The following is a 23,370-nucleotide window of genomic DNA, read 5'->3' on the forward strand; positions in this document are numbered from 1 at the left end:
GTGGATGAGTGAAACACTTTATTAGGGGGAATGTTCATCCTTTTAACTGAATTAAAACACCACTTTCTTTCACAGACAACTACAGTAGGTACAGATTAAATAAGGCACAACACCAAAAAGGAAAGAGAGGGCATGTATAACACAAAAAATCTGTCACACCTTTGACAGTGATAGAGCCTTCCAATATTTTAGTTGGCAGACATAAAAAACATAACTCATTGACCTGAAGCAAAGTTCATCAAGGATTTAACAAATGGACTAAAAAAGCAAAGAATGATTTAATGTGATGGCAGAACACTCTGAAAGACCTAACAGTCTGCTAACTGTGTTGATAAAAGGTTCAAGATGTACCTTGGGAGCCATTTTATACTGAGACAGTACTGTAAAAGCTTTCTAATACTTGACTGCTACCATGTGAGAATTTAAATCAGTGGAGAAACTCTCCTGATAGAAGCCAGATAATGGATTTGTTTAATGACAATCGCCATTTGATTTCAGTGTGACAGCTGCAAATTGTTTATTATGGCGAATCAGTTCAACATGTACTTTAATTTACATGTATGAGGCAGCCTGGTGGTCAGGAGGTGGTGATGTCCACTGGGTAATTCTGGTGCCAGTTTGATCATGGCTATGGTGATTCTAGGCCCAGTCTCTTTTTCAACAATATTGTGTGTATGACTGTTGCATCTTAAGTGAAGGCTTCTGGTTCAGTTGCCTAAAACACACACATCCATCATCAGCCTATTTATGGGAGCCACTCTGTATTATTGCGAGTGTCTGAATGATGGCAGTCCCCCGTGACAAACAACTTGTGATACCCCTAAACTAATACAGGCACAATTCCACACATTTACAATAAATCACTACATCATCAAGCAAGAAGTCAGCACTACAGTTAGTGTGCAACAGTTTCTGATTGGCATGGCCTTCCTGTTGTTGCTGCGAAGCACCTAAGGGTGATATCGTTCCGCTTCAATCGCTCCACTACTGTAAAGCCCCCTCCCCTGACACAGGGCAAGGAAACACAGAGGCATGTAGAGCCTCAATCCAGAATTTATTTGGACATATAAACTTTATTTTTCACAAAGAGTTTGAGTTTTACATGGAAAATAAGCTTTTTCAACTTTTATATCCTTTAACAACTCAAAAATACAGATGTATCTTATATTCAGTGTCTTCAAACGTAACAGGCGTAAAATCGCTTTTAAAGCCTCAAAAGTACCCTTTTTTTCTGCCACATAGTGTCAGTCATTGTAACCAAAATAAGTCAATCTAAGAGTGACAAAAGTGTTTTCAATCCAATTACTGTACAACATAAAGGCAGTAGTGGGTTGACAGTGTTTTGATAGGAGGTGTCATGCTGCAATAACAGGTTGCTTTAAAGCACGTCCTTTTTGTTCTATCAATCAGACCTTCATCTACAGGTAGGGTAGCTTTCACAGAAAGCAGTGATATAGTATTCCACTCACTGATCAGTAGCTTGTTTGCGTATTTTTGCAGCTACAGTGCCAAGTTAAACTCAATCTCTTTCTCCAGGGCTTTTGGAGCATGTGAACAGGAACTTGAGTTAGTTTGAAATGAAAATGTCTCATCTTTTATAAAGGGCAGAACAGGGCAACACTGGGCCAGATTGTTTTTGATTAATTGTAGTTATAGTTATATAACCATCGGAGTCCTGAAATACATTTTTTCAAGGGGGACTTGATTGTAGAGTTCTGGGCATCTGGACTCAAAGTGTGTGATTCTGCGATCTTCAAGTGGTGATCTTGCTTCCTGTCCCACCTCCTGTTCCCAGGAAAAAGGATTGTGTGGCCTGGACCAGAGCCAGTGTGATTGCTAGTGCCCTTTCTATGTGTGTTAACACACACCTGGCAGTGCCGGCTCACAGCTTGATGTCCTGCGATTCTGACATCTTGGCAAGTGTCTTTTTGACCCGTAGGGCTGTGAGGCGGGAGGCCGGGTTGTGGGCCCAGCATTCTGTCATTAGCTTCCCCATCTGTCTCAAACACTGAGGAGTTACAGATTTATGTTAGAAATGTCATTACTTTGGGAATTTGTGTATGTATGTGTGTTTTTGTAGCCTATTTTGATGTATTTTACCTCATCGCTGGTCCATCGATTAGGAAAGGATGGTCGTAGTCTCTTGATGCAGACCACCTCTCTCATGTCTTCATATGAAGGGTCTGTAGGAACTGACTCATGGTACGGCAACTGGTACTCTTCAAGAATCCCTACAATGAATTAAAAGGAAACATACTCTGTTAATGTGTCAAAATCTATCCTGCATAGCCAACCAAAAACTACATGTCTGTGTCAGTTAGGCTTTTAGAAGGTATTTGTGTTAAAATAATAATAAAATAAAAGATATACATTAAAAGTATATCTACCTCCTGAAACACAACGGCGAGCAATCTCCCAGAGAATGAGCCCAAAGCTGTACATGTCAGCCATGATGTACGACTGAAAATGACTTCTGTTCAGAGTCTCGTCCAGAACCTCTGGAGGCATGTAGCGCTTTGTACCGACTCTAGTGTTGGGAGGGATGTCTACCTCATTGGTGTCACTGCAAACATCAAAGTAAGAATTTAAAAATGAAAGATGAATGATGCACTATGCACATAACTTAATCCTCAAGAGCTTGAATTCAGCAAAATCTGGATTCAAATCAAGAAGAAGAACATTTAATCAAATCATGCCTAAAAGCAAAACATGTGACTGAATCACTCACCTGATAAACTTGACTGCCAGTCCTAGGTCAGCTATACAGCAGGTCCCATTTCTTTTCACCAGTATGTTCTTACTCTTCAGATCCCTGTGAGCAATGGCAGGTTTGCCCTGGGTGCCAAAGATCTCGGTGTGGAGATGACAAAGGCCTGACACAGAGGAGTAGGCCAGCCGCAGCATGGCTTTATTGTCTAGAGTGGTTGATTTGAGGTAGTCATACAAAGAGCCATTTTCATGGTAGTCCGTGATTAGGTAGAGTTGGGTCCAGGAGCCAGTTCCTTTAATGTCAGCAGCTATGAAACCTGTGAGTGGAGGGAGCGGAAAGAGGAGTTAAACAGGCAGGGAGTCTGTTCCCTTTCTTTCTTTATTTGTTTAATTATTTATCCAGAATGCCCATTATGTACTACCAAGGTAGTAACTACTCTTTCTGGGGTCTGTACAAAAGCATCACAAATATGTTATTTTAATCAAAAGCTAAAAAAAGGAAAAAACACCAAAAGAAAAACAACCAAACTTAAAAAAAACTACAAGAAACAATTAATCAAAAACAATAAAACTGCTAAAGAAAATGATAATAAAACAAGAACCCACATCTTTAAAATGTTCAAAACAGCTTGAAAACAATGGAAGACATTGTATATAGTTGTTGAATCATAAATAAACCAAGAAGGTTCCTCATTAATGATCATATACTTAGATATTATGTAGAGCTGGTGTTCTTTGCAATCAGGTGTTTACTAAACCTCTTTAAAAAACTGTCTCACTTGTTAAATGTGTAATGTCTAAAGGCAAACCATTAAATATTATCATTCCTCTAAACTTGCCTTGCCTTAGTTTAAGAAACAGGAGGTGAAGAACAACCAATCGATGGATGCCTATTATTAAAGATATTGGCAATACTACTAAATTTAAATCTGACATTCTGGATTTTAGACAATAAAATATATTTCATAAAACTGAGCAGATCTGGTGTCTTAGTATATAGTCTGTCTTCTGGTTTACTGGCAAGTGATTTTTTGCCCCACTAGTTAATTAATATGCAACTTGAAGTGATTCATTATAAAAGCTTTGGTTTGCAGTCTGTTGTTGTCTTCTTTATAATTTGTTGTGGTGTATGGTCTCTTGGCTATAATTGATTTGTTTTGGCAGTGTGGTGTAGCATAGTTAACAGTAGACACAGTCCCACTCCAACTGTGGCGTGTCATTATTGTCAATTTTTCAGTCACCTCTCAATACACCAGGTCATCCATCAATTAATCCCCTAATTTAGGATTGTTTAGTATAACTGATACTTTATTAGAAAAACATATTTATTACTGTCCCTTTAAATTGCAGTTGGACTCTTTGTCATTTGCGATGGAGCACCAAGAGTATACTTTGATTGATTTTAAAGACAAGGGTAAATGAAAAAAGAAAGACAAATAAATTGACAGAGAGGTACATACAGACTAAAAAAAAAAGAGATAGAGACTAGATATCTAGATATCACTAACAAAAGGAGCAGCATTGGAATAAGTAACACATGACACATGACCAAAAGACAGAAACCAGTCTTACCCAGTATGTTCTCATGTCTCATTAGGACGGTCTGGTAAATCTCAGTCTCTCTGAACCAACTAGCCTCCTCAGTGGTGAAGAACACTTTGACAGCCACTTTTTCTCCCCTCCATCTGCCCATCCACACCTCGCCATACCTCCCCTTGCCTATCTGCTTCACCATCTGGATCTGCTTGGCTATTGTTCGCTGCACCTGAGGAGGAGCAAAAGATGGAAAAAGGGTTAGTTTCATGACATTTAGCTGCTTATGTTTTGAATGGAAACCTGAACTGAGGTTTAATTAGCCTAATATGGATATAGGACCTCTAAAGCTTAATCAGGAATTTTCAGCAGCATGCTCAAATTTAGAATATAAAAACCAAGCCCTATAATCTTATTGTAAGTATCAAATGAACCACCATTATCTCCCAACATACTTCCAATCTGGAAATACATGAGACATCAGCCCTAATGTATATTATAAGAGATCCTTGGAGCATCTTTTTAATCCAACAGGTGTTTAGCTGCAATGTGAGCATCTCACCAATAGAGGGAGCCCTGAGCCTGAGCCAGAGCTCTGTGACTGCTCTATCAGGTCCCTCAGAGATTCTCCAGGGGGGATGTAGGTCTCATCCTGCTCCAGACCAATACTGTACCGAGGACGAGACTCCTGTCGCTTATACCTGTCAAAACACAGATTTATTCAGCATACACAAAGAACCATACACAAAACAAAATTCCAGAAATATGCACTGATATATATACTATGTGGATTCAATTCTAAGAGTCTTTCAAAAGTGTTGCTGGAAAATGTAGTACAAAGTATCTGGATTTGTGTGTGTTTGATTGTCGCATGTAAATTACCTGAAGTAGCAGAAGACAATAATGGCAGCCAGTATAATGCTGCACACAGTGACTGAGATCAACAAGGCCATGTGGTGGATCTTTCCATCTACATAGACTGGAGAGAGGAGGATGAAAATGTGAAAAAGGGTATGCGGTGTGGCGAGAGAGGAAAGGTATTATGGCATAAAAGAAAGGGGAAATAAAAAGATATGAAGACACATGATCCACAAGTATGTGCAATGTGACATTGTTGAGAAAAATGGTTCGAATAATTTTGTGGTCAAGAAATTCAAATCAAACCCTCTCACATCCCTAAAACATGGGTGGAAATAATGAAGATTATACCAAGAAATCAGTCATTCCTATAAGTCACTTGAAAGAACCACTGTCCAATAAATCAAGGACAAATCATATTTCACTCATCAATTTTTTATTTTCTTCTGGCACACACTCTTTTCCCTCAAGACCCAAGTCAACAAAGAAAGGAAGCCCTCAGCCTCGTTGATGAATTCTCTTCCTGATCCCCTATGATAGGGTTTCAGATTGATGACTGCCCTCTGTGTCTGCTGTGGCTTGTGATTTCCCTGGGAATCTAGGCTTACTGTCTCTCAAATACACAAAAATACTCTCACACTTTCATAAGGAGTATTGTGTTGTACACAGTAGAGACTGTGGTATTCTCTCGACACCCAGCAGCTTTGGCGAGCTCCAGGACAGTTTGACACTAACTCCCGCTGTCTCCCCCACTTAAGCCATCTCTGACTCTCTGACAGTGTCATGATATCTCTATCTCTGAATCCTGTGTGCTTTAACACCATCAGCCACAGTTCTTGTTCCTGTCCATATCATTGCCACACTGTCACTGTCACCTGTCAGCTGGAGAACAAGTAGCTCTTAAAAATCTTTTTTGTGTTACATTAGCAAGAAAGAGCTGTTGAGGAATGAGAAAAGAGACATAGATAAACTTACGAGGTGGTTTGAGTGGTGGCAGTGTCGGATGCAGGTTTTTGTTACAATAATCTTGGTCGGTGCAGCACTCCAGTGATCTCCTTTGACGAGAGTTTCCGGTCTCCTGGAAGACAGAAAAGTGATTCTTTTCTCTCTTCCTTTTTCCTTTTAGAATTGTCTGTGTTCAGTTGTTGATTAAGTTAGTGCAGAGTTATTCCACAGTTTTGACAATTAATTGTTGAATTTTATTTATATTTAGGCATTTGAAGATATTACATTTGTTTCTTTGATATTGGGATGTACATTTTTAACTATTAATCTAATATATTATACTTAATACGAAAAAATGTAAATACTTGTAAGTTACAGCTTTAAATGTAATTTTGACCCAAATAAGTCAACCTAAAATGACATCGGGTGCACCAAGTCACGTAAGACTCGTCTGCTTTATTCACTTACCCTCATGTGATTCTTTTCATCTAAATCAAGATCAAGGCCTGAGATAAAGCATGCTACGGAAATAGTTGCAAAAGGAAGCAGTTATATTGATTGTAATCTCACTATCATTTACTCACCCTACACTGAAATTCTGATCCTCGGAGCCCGAGGCATCCTGCAGTCTGGACCGGTACCCCTCCCTCCTCCTCCACCATTGTGAAACAGTAGCCATCAGTCCTGGAAAACATGAACAGTAAGTAAAGGGACAACTGACACGAATATGCAAAAGTTCCATTTGTTTTTTTTCTGTTATTCCAATCTTTACAGTACCTGCATGTATTATTTGTTGAATCTTCGGGGCAGTGGTGATAACAGTGACACCACAGTAGTCGTTGGGAGGACGAAGCAGGAGCTGTGCTGCCACTAGTCTCCTTCCCACTTTCCACTGACTCCTTACTGGAAGATCTCAGCAGCATATTGTCCAATATATTGCCTATAAAACAGGCAAATTGAGAAAATAGGAGACATTTAGTTGGGAGAGAAATAGGAAACACAAGTTGAAACCACATGCATGAATCATAGATTTATGATACATTTTTATAGAGGCAAAAGCACTGGCAGGTAAAGTATTACGTTATTAATGCCATCAAATGAGTGGGCACATGCGTGTTTAGACTAGAGAATATCTGCAAAATAGAAAAATATCTGCAGTTATACAGCCAAAGCTAGGGGTTATTTTATCTGTGAAGCTTAGAAAAAAGTAATGTCAAGGTAAAAAAAATGTTTTAAGTCATAATTAAAGAGCAAGGAGATATTAGTGTATTGAATATTCGGTGAAACATTTCAAACATATTGCAAAAAGGAGATTCTGTCGCTGCCTCTTCTGTTCATAGTTGGTTTCATAATCACAGCCTCCACCTCAGCCTCCACCATCCAACAACTTCCCCTGGGGTGAAGTTTCATATATTTACTCCCCCAATCTCTGTTGTGCTTGTGTATCTCCACATGAGCCAGCTGACTGAACTGAAACATAATCTAATTTGCTATAGTGAATCCACTAAGAAATGTAAAAAAGTAAAAAATTAAATGAATGACAGAAAATTTGAGTATGAGCTATGAGCTTGTACACTTAATACTGTGTCACAGCTGATTTTTCTTTTTTTAAATCTTACAATTGATTCAGCTTCTTAGAATTAGAGAGAAGCTGTTGTATTCGCTACTTATCCTATTTCAAAGGGACACCTGTTTGTCACTTGAGCGAAAAAAGGATCACGGAAGTGTCTTTCCTTCATGGCTTTTAAGATTTTCATTCATTCCAGCATGATCATTGAGACCAGATGTTTAACAGCTGCAAGTGTAGATGGTCCAAAATAAGCATGAGTCCTTCCTCTCTGAAATAAACTACTAGCAGATATCGAACCAGATCTGCTCTGCTACTACTCATTCAACTTCTTGTTCCTGAGTTCAGGTTTTCTTTTTTAAGCAAGTGCTTCTTACAAACAATAAGAATCAATAAACACACAAACAGTATGTGTGAAGGGTACAGTCAGAATGTACAACCATATATGTACTTTTAATTCTTTCTGCAAATGTAAACATTAGGTGAAGTATAAGTGGTTCTATCCTTCTTAGAAATTGAAACACTAACACTGCATCTAGTTTCATATAGGTCAGAAACTATGGTTCATTTTTCAAGCTTAGAAGAACAGGACTTTTCTTTTTCTTTTTTGCAGAAATGGATGTGTGATGCATTGGGAAAATGATATAAAGCCGATGCTTGCTGTGCACTGGAGAACCAACTACTAGAAACTTATACTTGTTAGGTTGTCAAGCTGGATTGTCCTTAAGTGGGAAAAAAAAGTGTTTTTTAGCATATAGTCTACATAAAAACTGTGCAACGCATAAAATATACACAAATGGGCTCCAAATAGAAAGAAAACATTTCATGGCTAATGGAACCCAGTATGTGTTCTTCTAAATCTTCGAAAACTGGTACTTCCTGCACAGTGTTTGTAATTGCCCATATTTTCACACTCTTCTTAGCTCATGTGCTCAATCACGGCAAAAGCTTTTGGTGCGACAGCTTTAATGTCTGCACACTTGAGTATCACATAGTTTAATTATGAGACAAAGCTCAGAGGCAGGGAATTTTTCAGTTTCAGCTTTCAGCTTTATAGTCAAATGTCAACCTTTTTGAATTAGTATTAATCCTGAGAAACTCCTCCTGGAAGTATACACACTAAAGTACAATTACTTTAAAATCTATTATTTTATTATAATGAAGGGGCTGTGGCTTATGTACAGTATATAATCCAAGGTTCTATGCGGTCTGATATCCCATATAAATGATAATGAATCAAAGACAAAGTGCTGCCTTATGAAGCTATGCTGTTCATTAGTATCATCTTTGATGTAATATTATATCATGAACTATATTCTAAAAGCTAACAAGCTAGCATGAACCTTGTTTTGGTTGCATCTCCAGTTGTTTGAGGGTGTGGCTAATGAACTAACTGGCGATGAGGGCTAATAGTGTGTTCATCGGATAGGGAGATTATCTACAGAGAGCCTCAACTCTGAAAAAGGAATTGGATTAGATGGAAACTAGAAAATGTGTTATATATTTCCAAGGCTGTCAGTCAAATGTCAGATAAGGGGTTTGGTATCTTCTCTTTCATCGCTGCTTGGCTGTCTTTCACAAAACTTCAAAGAACTTCCTATAAGGATAAACGCTCAAAGCTCCCTAACAGACTGAAACATACAGACACAAATGCACACCCGCAATACTACACACTTAAGCCAAAACATATATGCATATGTGCTTCACAAATGTCTATTTCTTTCTTGATCACTGTAACTAATATATTATGTGCTTTGTTGTCAATGTGCTACACTTATGAACATTTATGAATCTGTATTCACAAAAAGGAACCACAACTTCAAGTGATGCTGACTTCAGTGACTGAGGCTCAAAGAAAAGAAGATCACAGCTAATGGTATTAGAAAGATAAAATACTGCTGATTTTGTTCCTTTGTGTTACGATCAAGGAAACAATGCTGTTCAATGCACGAGGTGTTCCCGCTCATTCATCTCTAAAATGTTGACTGTAAAAATGTGAGTATACACCAGCAATTAGTTTTCTAACCCGCAACTTTCATTGGTAGTCCCAAGTCCCATTTTGTTTGTCTTTCTTTCATCAGTGAAGACGTGTGTGTAGTAATAAAATGATATTGTATGTCTCATGTAATGCAGTCTTTACTCATCTTAACATAAACATAGAAAAAACACAACGACTCACTTCTGTAGCTTCATAATATTCTGTTTACCAGAATTGAAACTTTAAATACAAAAATAACTGCAGAAGATACTTTCAAATGAGCATAGTAATTTGTGATCAAACACTTCCCTTTCTAAAGTCTCTCTTGCACACACTGATAATGTGTTGACAATACTGCAAGAGAGGGACGGAGGGGTTTAAAGGGGTCACACTAACAATTGACCGATTGGAGAGAAAGGGAGCGAGGAAGAGTAGGAGGGGGAGAAGAAAGGGGGATTAACAAACGAGAAGTGACAGAGCTGCGGGGAACTGGTGGGCAGTTTAGCAGCACACAGAGGGGACCGAGCAGAGGCCACTGGCCTTTTCCACCCTTTCTCTCACTCTGTCCCCCTCCCTCCCATCACTTACTCCATCCTGCTCCCGAATACTCACTCACTTTGCGTCTCATCCGATGCCAACCTCTCTCTCTCCCCCCCTTTTCTTCTATGTCCTATATCTCTTTCTTCTGCCTCTCTCCTCAGCTTTATTCTCAAATCTCAACAGCCTCCCTATCTCCCCATACCCCACCTCTTTTTCTCTTCTCATCTTCCACTTTCTTTGCCCTGTCCTCCCTATGTGAGTTCACTGGATAGTCATGTGAGGTGCTGCTGTGCTGTTGACAAAACACAAAGCCTTTCACATCCATCCTGCACCTGGGATCTCTGGATACTGCTGTGTGTGTGTGTGTGTGTGTGTGTGTGTGTGTGTGTGTGTGTGTGTGTGTGTGTGTGTGTGTGTGTGTGTGTGTGTGTGTGTGTGTGTGTGTGTGTGGTGTGTGTGTGTGCGTGCATGTGAGAAAGAGAGTGGGAGAGAGACAAAAAAGACCAAAAAAAAGCCACAGCCGAGCAGAATTCATTAGTGCCCCTTGCACAGAAGCTAATAAGTGAGGTGCCCAACACATTATTCATTAGATTATCTGATTTAAAACCAGTCAATATTAAAGAAATCCACATGACAAAATGTATACCATATACATTTTATTCGCTGTGAGCTAGACTTTTTATAAATGCTATCAAATTATTAACAATTATTTGTCTAGGTAGCAGTTGCTCTACAATCATTCTTTCTAGTAGTGTATGTTGAAATACTCTATCATTACCTAGCTCCTTTGGAAATGTCAGTCATCTATCGTATCTCTATCTCATGCTGTAAATGCAAACTCATTATTTCATCTCAATAGTGTTTTGCTCTTGATTCTTTACTTTTTTGTTGTTTTTGTCCTCTACCACTGAGTATTTATTACTTTGAATAGAGTAATTCTGGTAATAGCTGGTTCTGATGTAACGGGTCGTTTTTTTCTATGAGCCTGTCCCATCTGTCTGTGGGAGGGAAAGTGACCAAGGTCAAATATTCTGCTGTTTCACAAAGCAAGAAGGCTCTGATCCTGAATGTTTTCAAATCTTATCTTCAAGAAAGAAGATTGCATGCATGGAGGTGAAAATGTATTTTAGAGAAAACAGGAGAGAAAGTATATAGATTCATATAGAGATTCATAAAGAAGGCAGATTTTCAATATATAATGTATTTTGTGAGGGGGGCATTAAAGGAATATCTGTTCAAACATGAGGTATCAGAAAACATTGCCCCTATGGTCTGGTCCTGACTGTTAGGTGCAACCTGTGTAAAGAAACTGTATTGACCAATGGCTATCCAGTCCAAACCCCACTAAGTACCAACAACGCCAAAACACACTGCAGGTCAAACGATTTGTGCTCTGAAACTGGCAGAATTTCCAGTCACTTCACGGACACTATAATTGTTTCAAGCTCTTTCACTAAAATGGCCTTTCAGATGCCAGTGTGAGCTTTCAGGTCTCCCCTATAGGCTTTTTTTCAGGCTTGATGGCAGGATATAGGGGCCACTGTAAACACACAATTAACAACCGTGGCCCCACAAACCCCCAAAAGCTAAAAAGGCCTCTTTTCAATAGACGCCGCTTTGTACAAACTGAAACACAAAAAGAAAAGAAGAAGACAGATATTAAGATAGACGGAGGGGAGATAAGTGCAGGAGAGGGATATTGTGCATGAGATGGCGAGATGAAGATAGGAGATTTCAGAGGAAGATACACAGACAAACTGACAGTGGAAAACAGAAAGATAGAGAACATATTCATTAGTTATCCTGGCCATGTCAAACAAGGCCTACCAGAAAAGCCCTTTCACCAAGCCCATGTAAACACTACCCACCTCCCCCTTCCACTTAAGACACACTCATTTGACAACACGGCTCCCTTCCTGCCCCCTTCTTCCCGCTAAGTAGTAGTTCATCTTGCTGGTGTTTGACAGTGCCGTCGGTACAGCGAAAGAAACATGGAAGGTGAAAAGTTTTTGCTCCTGCTCTCTCTCTCTCTGTCTGTCTAGACTTCCATGTACTTTCAGTGCCTGCTCTTATCTCCATGTTCTTCTTCATGTCAGTGCTGAGATGAGCTGAGCCATCCCACATGTGCAGGAATGTCTTAATGAACCCCACTTTGTGATCTGAATGCTGGGAAGCTGAGGATGTCTCGCTAACTGATTTGGCTAAACTAACTTCCAAATCAAAAATAGTTTTTCCTTTCGAGACCCGCGGCAAAGCTCTCTCAATCACTACTTGGTTACTACTCTACTAATACTAGAGGAGAAAGTATCAAACAGATTCTCATTAAAGTCACTACAAGTCTTACTGAAGTTGGATTTAGAGGTTGAACTCATGACAAAGGAAAATAATGTTTCTTTGGCTAGTCAGTCTCCAGCTCATAGGCACAGAACCTGCTAGTTTATATTTGAAGGCAGATAGAAGTTATGCATCATGACTCCTCCATTTCCCTTTGCCTTGTACTACTTTCAAAATAAACCCACTCTAGCATTTTCCTCTCCTACTGACTTTTTAAACTACCTGTCTTTCTTCCCCCACATTTTAGCACCTCTTTTTCATGATTCATTCACTGTACATACATTTTCCTAAAACTCAGATATACATTCTGAATAAAGGTTTAAAATAGACACACAAGAACATGGGACATTACTGTTAATGTAGGAGCAATAAGGCAACTGTCATTGGAATTAAATTAAATTATAAAATGAATTAATCAATTTGAGAAAAAACAAATGGGATGATTAAGCTGTCTGAAAAAAAGCTTTGTCCCAATAAAATAAGCTCTGAAACCAGAATTGAGACAGACCACCAAATAGCCAATCACAAAACACATTGTGTCATCATGCGGCTTTGACAGAATACAGCTTTTGAGATGTTTTCTTCAGCAAATACAGCTAGTGAGAGGAGGGCTAAGAGAAGCTGTTGGATTGCATTCAGCCCTTCTATCTTCCAACACAACAACATCATCAACAGCTCTTCAAACATTCCTTCATTATGTTACACTGATGAATGATGCAGTAATGAGCCACTGCCAGTCTCTGGTTATACAGCTGTCATCTGCCAGCTTTATGCTGCGACCAGTTGGGTATGTCTGTGTGTGTGTGTGTGTGTGTGTGTGTGTGTGTGTGTGTGTGTGTGTGTGTGTGTGTGTGTGTGTGTGTGTGTGTGTGTGTGTGTGTGTGTGTGTGTGTGTGTGTGTGTGTGTCCTTTCATGGGGATGAGTGACAGGTACACAAGGATTCCGGAACTCTGAGTTCATTCCAGAAGGCCCTCAGCGTTCCCTTTGGAATACAAGGAAATGATGAAATGGTCCTTTAAGGAGGTATGAGAGAGCAAAGCAAAGATAAAGAGAAAGGAGACCAGCTGGTCTCTTCATCAAAAGCTCCTTCTCATGGCCATCTGTGGGCTCTTACTCATCACAAAACAGCTTGTATCAATTCAAAGACACTGGGCATCCAGCTGGATCAGTTGGCTATGGCTGTGTAATTCTGATACCACTGGTTCAAATCTGGCTTTGTTCTGATTGGACTACATGCTACCACCTAAAACGGATTAGTCATAAGGCAAAAATGAAAGCCATAGTTGAGCAAAGTACTCCATGGAGAATGGCGATTTTACCATTACTATTTTTACAACTCAATGAAAAGGACAACTCTATGGCAACAATAGATCTATCTGATCCAGAAATCTCCATCTGTTTATCAACTTTATACATTTTATTATTGAATTTCCTGAAGAGTTTTTTAAAGATTCATTTTTTTTCATTACTTCATTTCAACAGAATTGTAGAAATGGGTGAGGGAGAGGGGTGTGACATGTAACAAACATCCCAAGGCCTGTAACTACTCGGCTAACAAGGCACTCAGACTCAGACTCAAGGTTACTCTATCATGATTTCTCTAATTTTTGAAATAAAATTTGCTGTGAGGGAAGATCTTAGTCATATCATCCACCCTTAATAAACTCTATTGAAATCCTAATCCAAATCAGTACACTGAGGCATTTTTTTTTAAATGCAACCATTAGAATCACTGGCTCATAAAAATATTTACTTCAGATCAAATGTTTAGGTTAAAGGGAGTTGATGCATCTCAAAATATAAACAAAAAAGATGGAAAATGTCCTCCCACATCTCTTTTCAAACAAGTCCTATGGAAGACAAATGAAGCTACAAGAAGCATCGTGATCTCATACAGATCCCTTACAGCAGCAGCTCTTGTCTACCATCAGACAGATGTGTATGTCACAAAGGAATGCTTTACCATAAGCAACAGCATACAGAGTAACGCGGCTCATCAGCATAGTCTTTAAAAACACACTCTATCCCGGCACAAAATGCTCTAGTTAAGGCCAACACATGGCAATCCACTTTTACAAAAGGTGAAATATAATTCCTAAAGAAACATTCACAAACATTAAAACATTTAGTAGATAAGAAGAAGGGAAGTGTCCCTGAGAACCAGGTTCATTTGATAAGAGACATTCTTGTTTACTCAGTAAACAAATCAAATTCAAGAAGGTTTTAATAGTGTTTTTTAAATATATTTCTTAAAAGTAAGTGATGTCATGAAGCTCTCAAAATGCCACACACAAAAACACTCAACAACTGCATGAACCACAGTGACTGTGGCAATAACTGATATCAAATGAACCATTGGTGGTTTTTCAGAGAGTCATTCTCCCACTCTCGGAAAGCCGGCTTTTCTTCTTGTAAATGTACAGACACATGTTCAGCAACAATTTCCAAACCATTTTATCCTAACCACAAATCCAGAGCCTTCAACATGGGGTTTCTAATGCAGAAAGGGTTTAAATGTCTTAAAAGATAAAATAATAATAAATAAACAAAGTCTCCAATAATGGCCTGACCGACTCTCATCAGAACATATAAAAGTTATATCATTACACACTTATATAATGTAAAATCTGGTTTTGTGACTGAATATAGCATACTTGGACTATGATGCACACCCATTATATAGTAATAAGTATTAGGATACAATACACACACTCTCAGTCCATTCAAACCTGGCAGCGATTTTCATCGAATATGGTATTCTGGTGATATCATCATGTGACTCATTGTGTCCATCTTGGAGGTATGCAACAATCATGTTCATAAACTGATAAACAATTCCAAACTGTGGATAACACAGAGAAATTAAAAACACAGAGACACGCTCTCACAAGCTGAAGGTAGTTTTGGGAAATGGAGAATGACAGCATAGTAGAGGTACTCTGCATTTTTGGGAGATGCAATCCTTTGCTTCTAGAACAGGGTACCACCCTGAAGTCTAGTCATGATGTCACCTTTTTGTGTGAGCATATGTGTCTATGTGAAACAAAAAAAGCATCCAAGATACAAGACAAAGAGGAATTTAAACTACTGAAATAATTTACAGTGAAACAACACGCAAGGGACAGGCATTCTCATCACCAAACTGTTTTTCAGGGGTGCTGAGCGTCTCTGTATTGAGTTAAAAACAAGAAGCATCTTTTCAAAATTATTTGATCACACTGAATCACCTCTTTTACATTTTCATTGCTCGGTTACAGTATAAGAGAATCACCCTTTAGCTGGCTATTTTAACAAACTTTTTCTCCATTCTCAAACATACACTGAGGATAAATGGTTGCTATCTAATAGTCATCACAATATGCACAAAAACTTTTTTTTAGCCTGGCAGGCTGAGATATTGCCTCACTTGAAAAAAACATCAACTGCATTACTTCCTTAAATAAACAATCCAAGTGACACAAACTTTAAATACACAACATTAAAGACAAGGAAGTAATTCATGAATAGAGGGAGAAGTGCAGAAAGGGCACTGTAGAGAAGGAGGAGGAATAAGTTGATGCCATCCTTAAAAAATGTGTATAATTCTGACTGTATATTTTGTCCTTGAGTGAAATGACTGAAATTAAACGCTTATTCAAAAGGTCAAATGTGAGTCTGGCATTTGCAAAAAAAAAAACAACAACACTAAATGGCTCAACGGGCAAACTGCAGTGCACAAGTTCAACTTTATTCAATTGGTATGCCCACAAATTGCTTGATTACAGTGAATGCTCTGATTAAGGTACCAGTTTGACTAACAGAGTAACCAAACATTCACTGTAACCAAGGTCAAGCTGTTTTGCTACTCTTATTTCTGGAATAATGTATGGTAACATACAAGCTGATACGGGACAGGAAGACACAGAGAAAACGTAAGACATGTACATGCACACGAACAACCGCGCACGAGGAGTGTGTAATAAAATACCAGAAACTATCTTTTCTCTTTCAGGACACATCTAGCCCACCCTTGGTAGGGGCAGTCAAAACTCACACACGGACACACAATCACATCATAACTAACACACATAATCATTGCCATGCACAGCTAATAGCCACCGACAATGATTGCCTGGGCTGAATGATAAATGAACAACATATGAATTTTAGATGTCCGCCACTGAGAATGAGAACAAATCTGTGTGTAGGTGAGTGCCTTGCTGTGTGCATGTGGGAGTGTAGAGAGTGTCCGTGTGTGCGTAGGGTTTTTTTTTGTGTGTGTGTGTGTGTGCGTGTGTATATGTGTTTGTGTGTTGAGGGAGGGCTGATGGTGTTAACATTACAGCTGCCATGTGTTTATTTCCCAGAGTTCTGGTCTGTGGCGTCTCAGTCATCTCCACAGGCTTAAACAATCACTTTCCATCCATTTAGAGCCTGTGTGTGTGTGTGTGTGTGTGTGTGTGTGTGTGTGTGTATGCAGTATGCGTGTATCCATGTACTGTGTGTGTGCGCTGTGGGAGGATTTTAGTGCACTTCCTATTAATGTGCGGATAATGTTTGGAATGTGGACATTGGTGTGTATTCGTTTAACATCCATGACGAGACAACATCTCTACATGTATGCGCGCGCGTGTGTGTGTGTGTGTGTGTGTGTGTGTGTGTGTGTGTGTGTGTGTGTGTGTGTGTGTGTGTGTGTGTGTGTGTGTGTGAGGGGGTCCCTGGTGTGTTTTACAGCGTGTTTACAGTTGTATGCGTCCCACTGTCTCCTCCGTGTGATTAGCTTCCCATTAACTTAGTCACATATCACCCATCAGTGGCTCCAGGCCTCCTCTGTACTATCTCACTGGACAAACATGCTGTCGGCTATATGCACGCACACAAACGCACACCCAACATCCACTCCCATCTGGACAGCCATTAGGTACCTATCATAGCATATGATGATTGTCTGTATTGCAAAGCCCATTTGGTTAAAAGTGGGCATCCTGACGGCCACAAATGACCCGAAATTACAGCCTGTGGATTTATTCATTTTTCACTGCCACGTTTAAAGTAGCTAGTTCATTCACTCTCTTACTTTGTCTTTATTCCCTGTGATGTGATCAACTAATAAACAAAATGATTGTACCTTTGGAAAGGTCATGGTTTCACAAGGTGATTTATTTTATGTTCTACATGACATCATCTTTTAATAAGACTTAACCATTCATTACAAAAAGATGAGTTTAAAAACTCTAATTTTGTCAAAATTAAATTTTGGAAAATGGAATTTAGGGGAAAACTTTATTCCTTAAATAAAAATTGAAGAACATAAGTTACATCAATTGAATAACCCTTGTGATGTCATATCTATTACCTGTCCTGACTCTCAACATCAACATGTGCAGTTACAGTACTTACACTCTTTCTCTCTCTGTCCCGCTCTTTATGTCGCTGCCCCAATCACCCTTCCCCATCCAAAAAATAGTTCCAAGCGGCTGAGAGCGGCTGAGAGCATCTGAGAGCGGGCGGGGCGGTGGGTATTATGAGAGTGCGAGGGCATGGAAAACCCTAAGCTCTCATAGTCCTTGCGCACTGCGACTGTGACAGCCAGCTTTGCTCTGCTTCACCTGTTATCTGTCCATCACTGTTTTGTGATGTACTGTACTCTCAGCTCACAGAGGTATATTAAGACTGTAGGTCACAACAACAACCAAAACAACTTTAGTATTCAAGAACAGCACTAGTACTTCTCTTAAACCATATAAATGCCAAGTATCCCAACAGACCCTGTACAATAGTTATATATGAGCACAATAAAACACTGCAAACTTTAGCACCAGCACAACAGTGTAGCCACAGGAGAAGTCAACCTGACCACAAATCTTCAAACAACTAGGTATTGAATTTCTCCTGGAATTTATTAGGTAAAGTTTTTTCTATGCAGTATACTCCTCAAGCAAAAAAGCTAGACTATAGACTTTCTATTTATCTACATGGTGTTGGATGGTTTTGATGAGCTTTATTTTGTCTGTTTTCTGACGATCGGCGAAGTAAATCACTTTTTGTACAGTAATAACTTATAATAAATATCCAAATCCTGATGACCGCAACTGGAGCCGATAAATACCTGTAACTACTACGGAGTCATTTGTCCCGGGAATGAATGCCGATTGTTACCTTTCCCACTGAAGAAAAAAGACAGATGTTTGTGAGTGTTAGTGGGTTATTTGTCCAGTGGGAAAGGGGCTTAACACACACACACACACACACACACTCTCACTCACTCACTCACTCACACACACACACACACACACACTCACTCACACACACACACACACACACACTCTCTCACTCTCTCACTCACTCACACACACACACCCTGCTCCAGCTGTGTCTTAAGAAGTCCGGGCCAGACCGGTAATCTGACTGGGATAGCAGTTACTGGATCTGTATCCATTACAGGATGTAATACCCCTCAGTCCCAAACTCTCCTCACTTCCCCTTACCTTCCACTTTTGAGAGGTCATTTCAAGATCACTTTTTTTCTTTGCACAGACAACATAAGGGCTGCGTCAAATATCGCATATCAGGGACTCATATTTATGTCATTGCTTTGTCACTGAACCCTTATATCTTTAACTCTTGCCACCACTTTAGCCTTTGGGGTCCCATCTTGTTAACCCTCACCTGTTCAGACACTCCCAGGGGCAGACCTCGATTTCTGGCCCCAGCTGTTTTGAACAAATTACTTCAGATTTCACAGAGGGAAAATAAAAAAGGCCAAATCTAAGGTGTGAGTTTACTTCAGGACACCAACAATTTGTTTTCAACAAACCGGCAGCACCACCTTACCTCTGCGTTTTAGCTTTACAGCCAGCAGATCAGTAGTTCTAATGAGGTATTAGTTTCCGGCGAGGGAATTCAACACATCCCGACAGGAAGCTCTGAGGCTGAGGAGCAGAAAGCAACCACTAGCAGTTTGGTACAGTGAGTCAGCTCTCACACCTTCTGCTTTTCTTTTCTCTAAACTGCTGTTTTTTTTTTCTTTAGAAATGCCTCAGTCAGTTTTGTCAATGACTTCCTGAGAGCGGCGAGTGAATCCTTCCATCTGTGCCTCTGAATAGACTAAACTGAATGCTTCGGAGGTGATGAGAGGCACCGATTTCATTGAGGGTGACAATAAATGCAAATAAAGCATGCAGTGTGTCTTATCTATTACCTGTACAGGCTATTAATTTTCCAAAAACAGGCCTCATTAACACCATGGGAACACAGTTTTGATTAAATCTGTCCTTTTGTGAAGAAAACACCAACTCGGTAAAAGCTGAAATCATCCAGCAGGTGTTCAGTGACACACAGAGAAGGATGCTGCACACTGATTTTGCCAACAATTTTATGAAACCTAAAAACAGATCACTGTTAGATGCGAGTTGAAGAGCGGCACGGCAAATTCTCAGTACTCTGAGAACACAGTGTCAAACAACAACATGTGTGGAGCGATTATATTGGCTCAAAACCGAGTGGGTGTTTTATTCTGTTAAAACAAAACCTGAAATTCTGAAGAGAGAAACAGAGTCTCATTAGCGGGCAGTGACAAAAGCAAAGCAACTGGCAGAGCTTTGACTGTGAAAACTGATACAGCAGTGCTTATTTCCACCAAGGACAATGAAATGTAAGCTATCACGCTCACTCCACACTTCCCAGAACTCACATTGAAGGCTGCAGCCTGGCGTAGGTGGAAGGTCACAGAAGATTTGTGTGTGTGTGTGTGTGTGTGTGTGTGTGTGTGTGTGTGTGTGTGTGTGTGTGTGTGTGTGTGTGTGTGCGTGTGTGTTTGTGTGATTTTAAGTGTGCATAAGTGTGCACATTCCCAATTAATCTAATTTCTCCTTAAAGAATAATGAACACATCATCCTTAATTTGTTTGAGACAATGGCCTGGACATGCTGTAGGGCAAAGTGTGCCCTTCATGCAGACACACCACTGTGGCTGTCTACTGCCTGTCTAAAACCTGTAATGTCTCCAGTTCACCTGTGGCTATAAGACCAGGAAACACTAGCTGACCAAGTCTACCATTCACTCTACCAAGCATCCATGTGCTGTTTTAGAGTGGGAGAGAGCTGGAAGAAACCGAGAGAATAAAGCGAGGAAAAGGCAAACCTAGAAAGAGAAGTGAGGTACAGATAGTCCTAGTATATTTTTATCTTTTTTAACATATACGTTGTTCATAAAATAAATACTTGCCTGTTGAGTCACAGCTGAATCTATTTCCAGGATAATCAATCATTTGTATGTCGACAAATGAATGAGCCTGTTGCTGGTCCAATCAATCAACTATGTGTCAACTAAGAAATGAGGGAGTTGCAAACAAGCCTCAGGCAAAACGCTATTTGAATATAATTTTAACAATTTGGAAGTTCTTGAGCATACCTGATTTACTTTAACGACCAAGGAGCAATTAGGGTGAGAAATAAAATAAAACACTCAAGCTGATTGTGATTTTTCAAATTATAGTTAGCATGGAAATAGAAACATAAGGCATCTAAGCTGAAAATGATGCAATATATGCTCTTTTTTTTAATTCTCAACATCAGAATTGTGGGAAAGCTCTTACCTAGGCAAGAGCAAAACATAGCAATATTCTTACGGTTTAAAAATAATGAGGCTTTTTGATTTATTAATGTTTACAGACTGAGCAAAGAAAATTGAACTGAAGACTGAAGAAATAGGACCTCAGATAAGTAAATTCATGTTTTCGGTCAGTATTCTACTCAGATCCGGGTTGATATCAGGAGCGGAAAATTTGCAATAGTCTAGATGGCACATTAATGTTACACTGGTATATTTAAAATCAACTAAAACATTTCATTCCCCAATACCTGACACCAAAACTGCACTTTCGGCGATTAATTATATGTCCCATCTGCAGCAGTTGCAGTGATACAATAAATATGTGGGGTCAAACACATACATTTTCTAATATGAAATTTAGATATTTAAATTCTCAATACTAAAGACTTTCTGGGAGTATAACACAAACAAGAAAAAAATAATTGGTAGTGGTCCAACTTTCTGTCAGATTTCACATATGTCTTCTTCTTTGGCAGCTGTTCTGCCGTTTCTTGGACAGAGCAGTCAGTGTTAGAATGAGCATAAGACACTCAGGACATTTTACGTTTGTGTCAATGTGTACTTCTGTGCAAATGCTTAAATATCCATGGCATTCAGAATGCCTGGTATTCCTTCCAAGGCTTAAGTTTTCAATGATAACACAGCATCTGCCAGCAAAGAGAATAAATCAAAAGAAGAGGGTAACACAGCATGGACTCCATAGAAAAGCCGACTCAGCCTGTGACAATGACAGGAAAGATGGACGAGAAAGAGGGGGTGACGTGCAGCCAGAGGTCGCAGAATGACCTCAGCACATAGCAAACCGAGAATGAGGAATGAGCCTTTGCTGGCTTAACTTCAGGACTCCCAGCTGAAACAATCTCCAATGACTTTAAATAGACCAACAATAAAGAGAGAAAATAAAAATATGCACAGCCACTATCACTCATAAGAAACACAACCAAACCTGTATTCTGACTTAACAGCACACACACACACACACACACACACACACACACACACACACACACACACACACACACACACACACACACACACACACACACACACACTATCATTTGAATTCCATCAATCAAGATAATCAACAGAACTGCTGCCATGGTTAAACCTACATGCTCGAAAAAACAACAGCGGCAGAGCGTCAAAGCTTAATGACACACATCACGGCACTAACATAACAGACTTTAAATCTGACACGTTCTCTCCAACACCTCGCCAATCACACTCCAGATACCAAACATGGTCACAGACAAAGCGGGTGATGCGGCTGACGGTAACAGTGTTGTTCTAAGACAATATATCTTTCTGACTCAAAACACTGTGATTGGTGATATGAAAGTGAATGTCAGAGTAACTCCAAACTTCTAAACGAGTGAGCTATTGAGAGTGATCAGATAATCGATAATTTACCACACTTGGACCCTCAATGACTTGATTTATTTTAGTATAGTCGATTAATAGCTTGTTGATTTGCCAAATCGATACTATGTGAACATCTTAAAAAATGATGATCTGTTTGTTTTATAAAGATGTTTTAAAATCTTCTCGTCTCAAAAGCTCTACCAAACCCCTATAATTTCACGATTGGAAAATAAAATGAGAAAGATTGTCTTTCAGCTTGGACTTCTTTGAGCTGCTGGTCACACACTGCTGTGATGCAGACATGTTCAATTTTACATGAATGATTCCCTAATGTAAATCAGCCACATACATATCTTATATTCAGGATCATGTCTACATCAGTTGCCTCTTTTAGGAGCCAATTTCTAAAACTGACTGTCATCATGAGTTGCTTACAGACACTGCAGAGCACAGATTTAAGCTGCAACTTTTTAAAGTAAGTTTCAAGATGTGAAATGAACAAAAAACACCAATACTGTTTGTAGTGAGGAGAAGAACTCCCAACCAAAGAACAAAAGTTTTCAGAGTGTATAAAAGGAAATTGAAACACATTTCTGATGAGTTGCATCAGAGCAAAAAATTCAGAAGCAAAGCTGAGTGAACAGCGACGATGTTGCGGAGCAGAGAAAGTTTGGCAGTAACTCACCGTGTGCTTGTGCGTGAAGAGAGAACAGTCCAAGCAACAGCAGAGGACTCCGGCTCCAGAGGCAGAGAGAGAGACAGCGCTTCAGCCTTTCTCCCTGCACTGGCATGGTAGAGTCTGTTGCTCCTCTCCTCTCTTCTCCTCTCTTCAATACAGTCCACACGACAGGGCTCTCCACTCACACACTGACTCTCCCTCCGAGTGTGTGTATGTATGTGCCAGAGAGAGAGAGAGAGAGAGAGAGAGAGAGAGAGAGAGAGGTGGGAGGA

General features: G+C 39.6%; 1 protein-coding gene across 1 annotated transcript; it reads right to left on the bottom strand.

Annotated features, from left to right (window-relative positions):
* Window positions 1-9: 9 nt before the first annotated feature.
* bmpr1ba (bone morphogenetic protein receptor, type IBa) lies at window positions 10-23,254 on the bottom strand. Its single transcript, XM_054610096.1, has 11 exons — window positions 23,105-23,254; window positions 6,823-6,985; window positions 6,630-6,729; window positions 6,076-6,178; window positions 5,125-5,221; window positions 4,805-4,943; window positions 4,282-4,474; window positions 2,729-3,026; window positions 2,388-2,563; window positions 2,101-2,231; window positions 10-2,008 (listed from the first exon to the last, which is right to left on the bottom strand). Exons 1-11 carry the CDS (start codon window positions 23,208-23,210, stop codon window positions 1,883-1,885), a joined length of 1,632 nt encoding a protein of 543 aa, XP_054466071.1. The 5' UTR covers window positions 23,211-23,254; the 3' UTR covers window positions 10-1,882.
* Window positions 23,255-23,370: the final 116 nt, after the last annotated feature.

Source organism: Anoplopoma fimbria, chromosome 13 (assembly GCF_027596085.1).
Source record: "Anoplopoma fimbria isolate UVic2021 breed Golden Eagle Sablefish chromosome 13, Afim_UVic_2022, whole genome shotgun sequence".
NCBI classification, from domain to species: Eukaryota; Metazoa; Chordata; class Actinopteri; order Perciformes; family Anoplopomatidae; genus Anoplopoma; species Anoplopoma fimbria.

What these genes read in the sequence shown, in the direction of transcription:
- bmpr1ba (XM_054610096.1), bottom strand. Translation starts at nt 23,210, where the DNA reads ATGCCAGTGCAGGGAGAAAGGCTGAAGCGCTGTCTCTCTCTCTGCCTC. An exon ending in TCAACAAATAATACATGCAG is followed by an intron (nt 6,730 to 6,822) that starts GTACTGTAAAGA and finishes CATGTTTTCCAG; the next exon opens with GACTGATGGCTACTGTTTCA. An exon ending in TCGCCGTTGTGTTTCAGGAG is followed by an intron (nt 2,232 to 2,387) that starts GTAGATATACTT and finishes AATTCATTGTAG; the next exon opens with GGATTCTTGAAGAGTACCAG.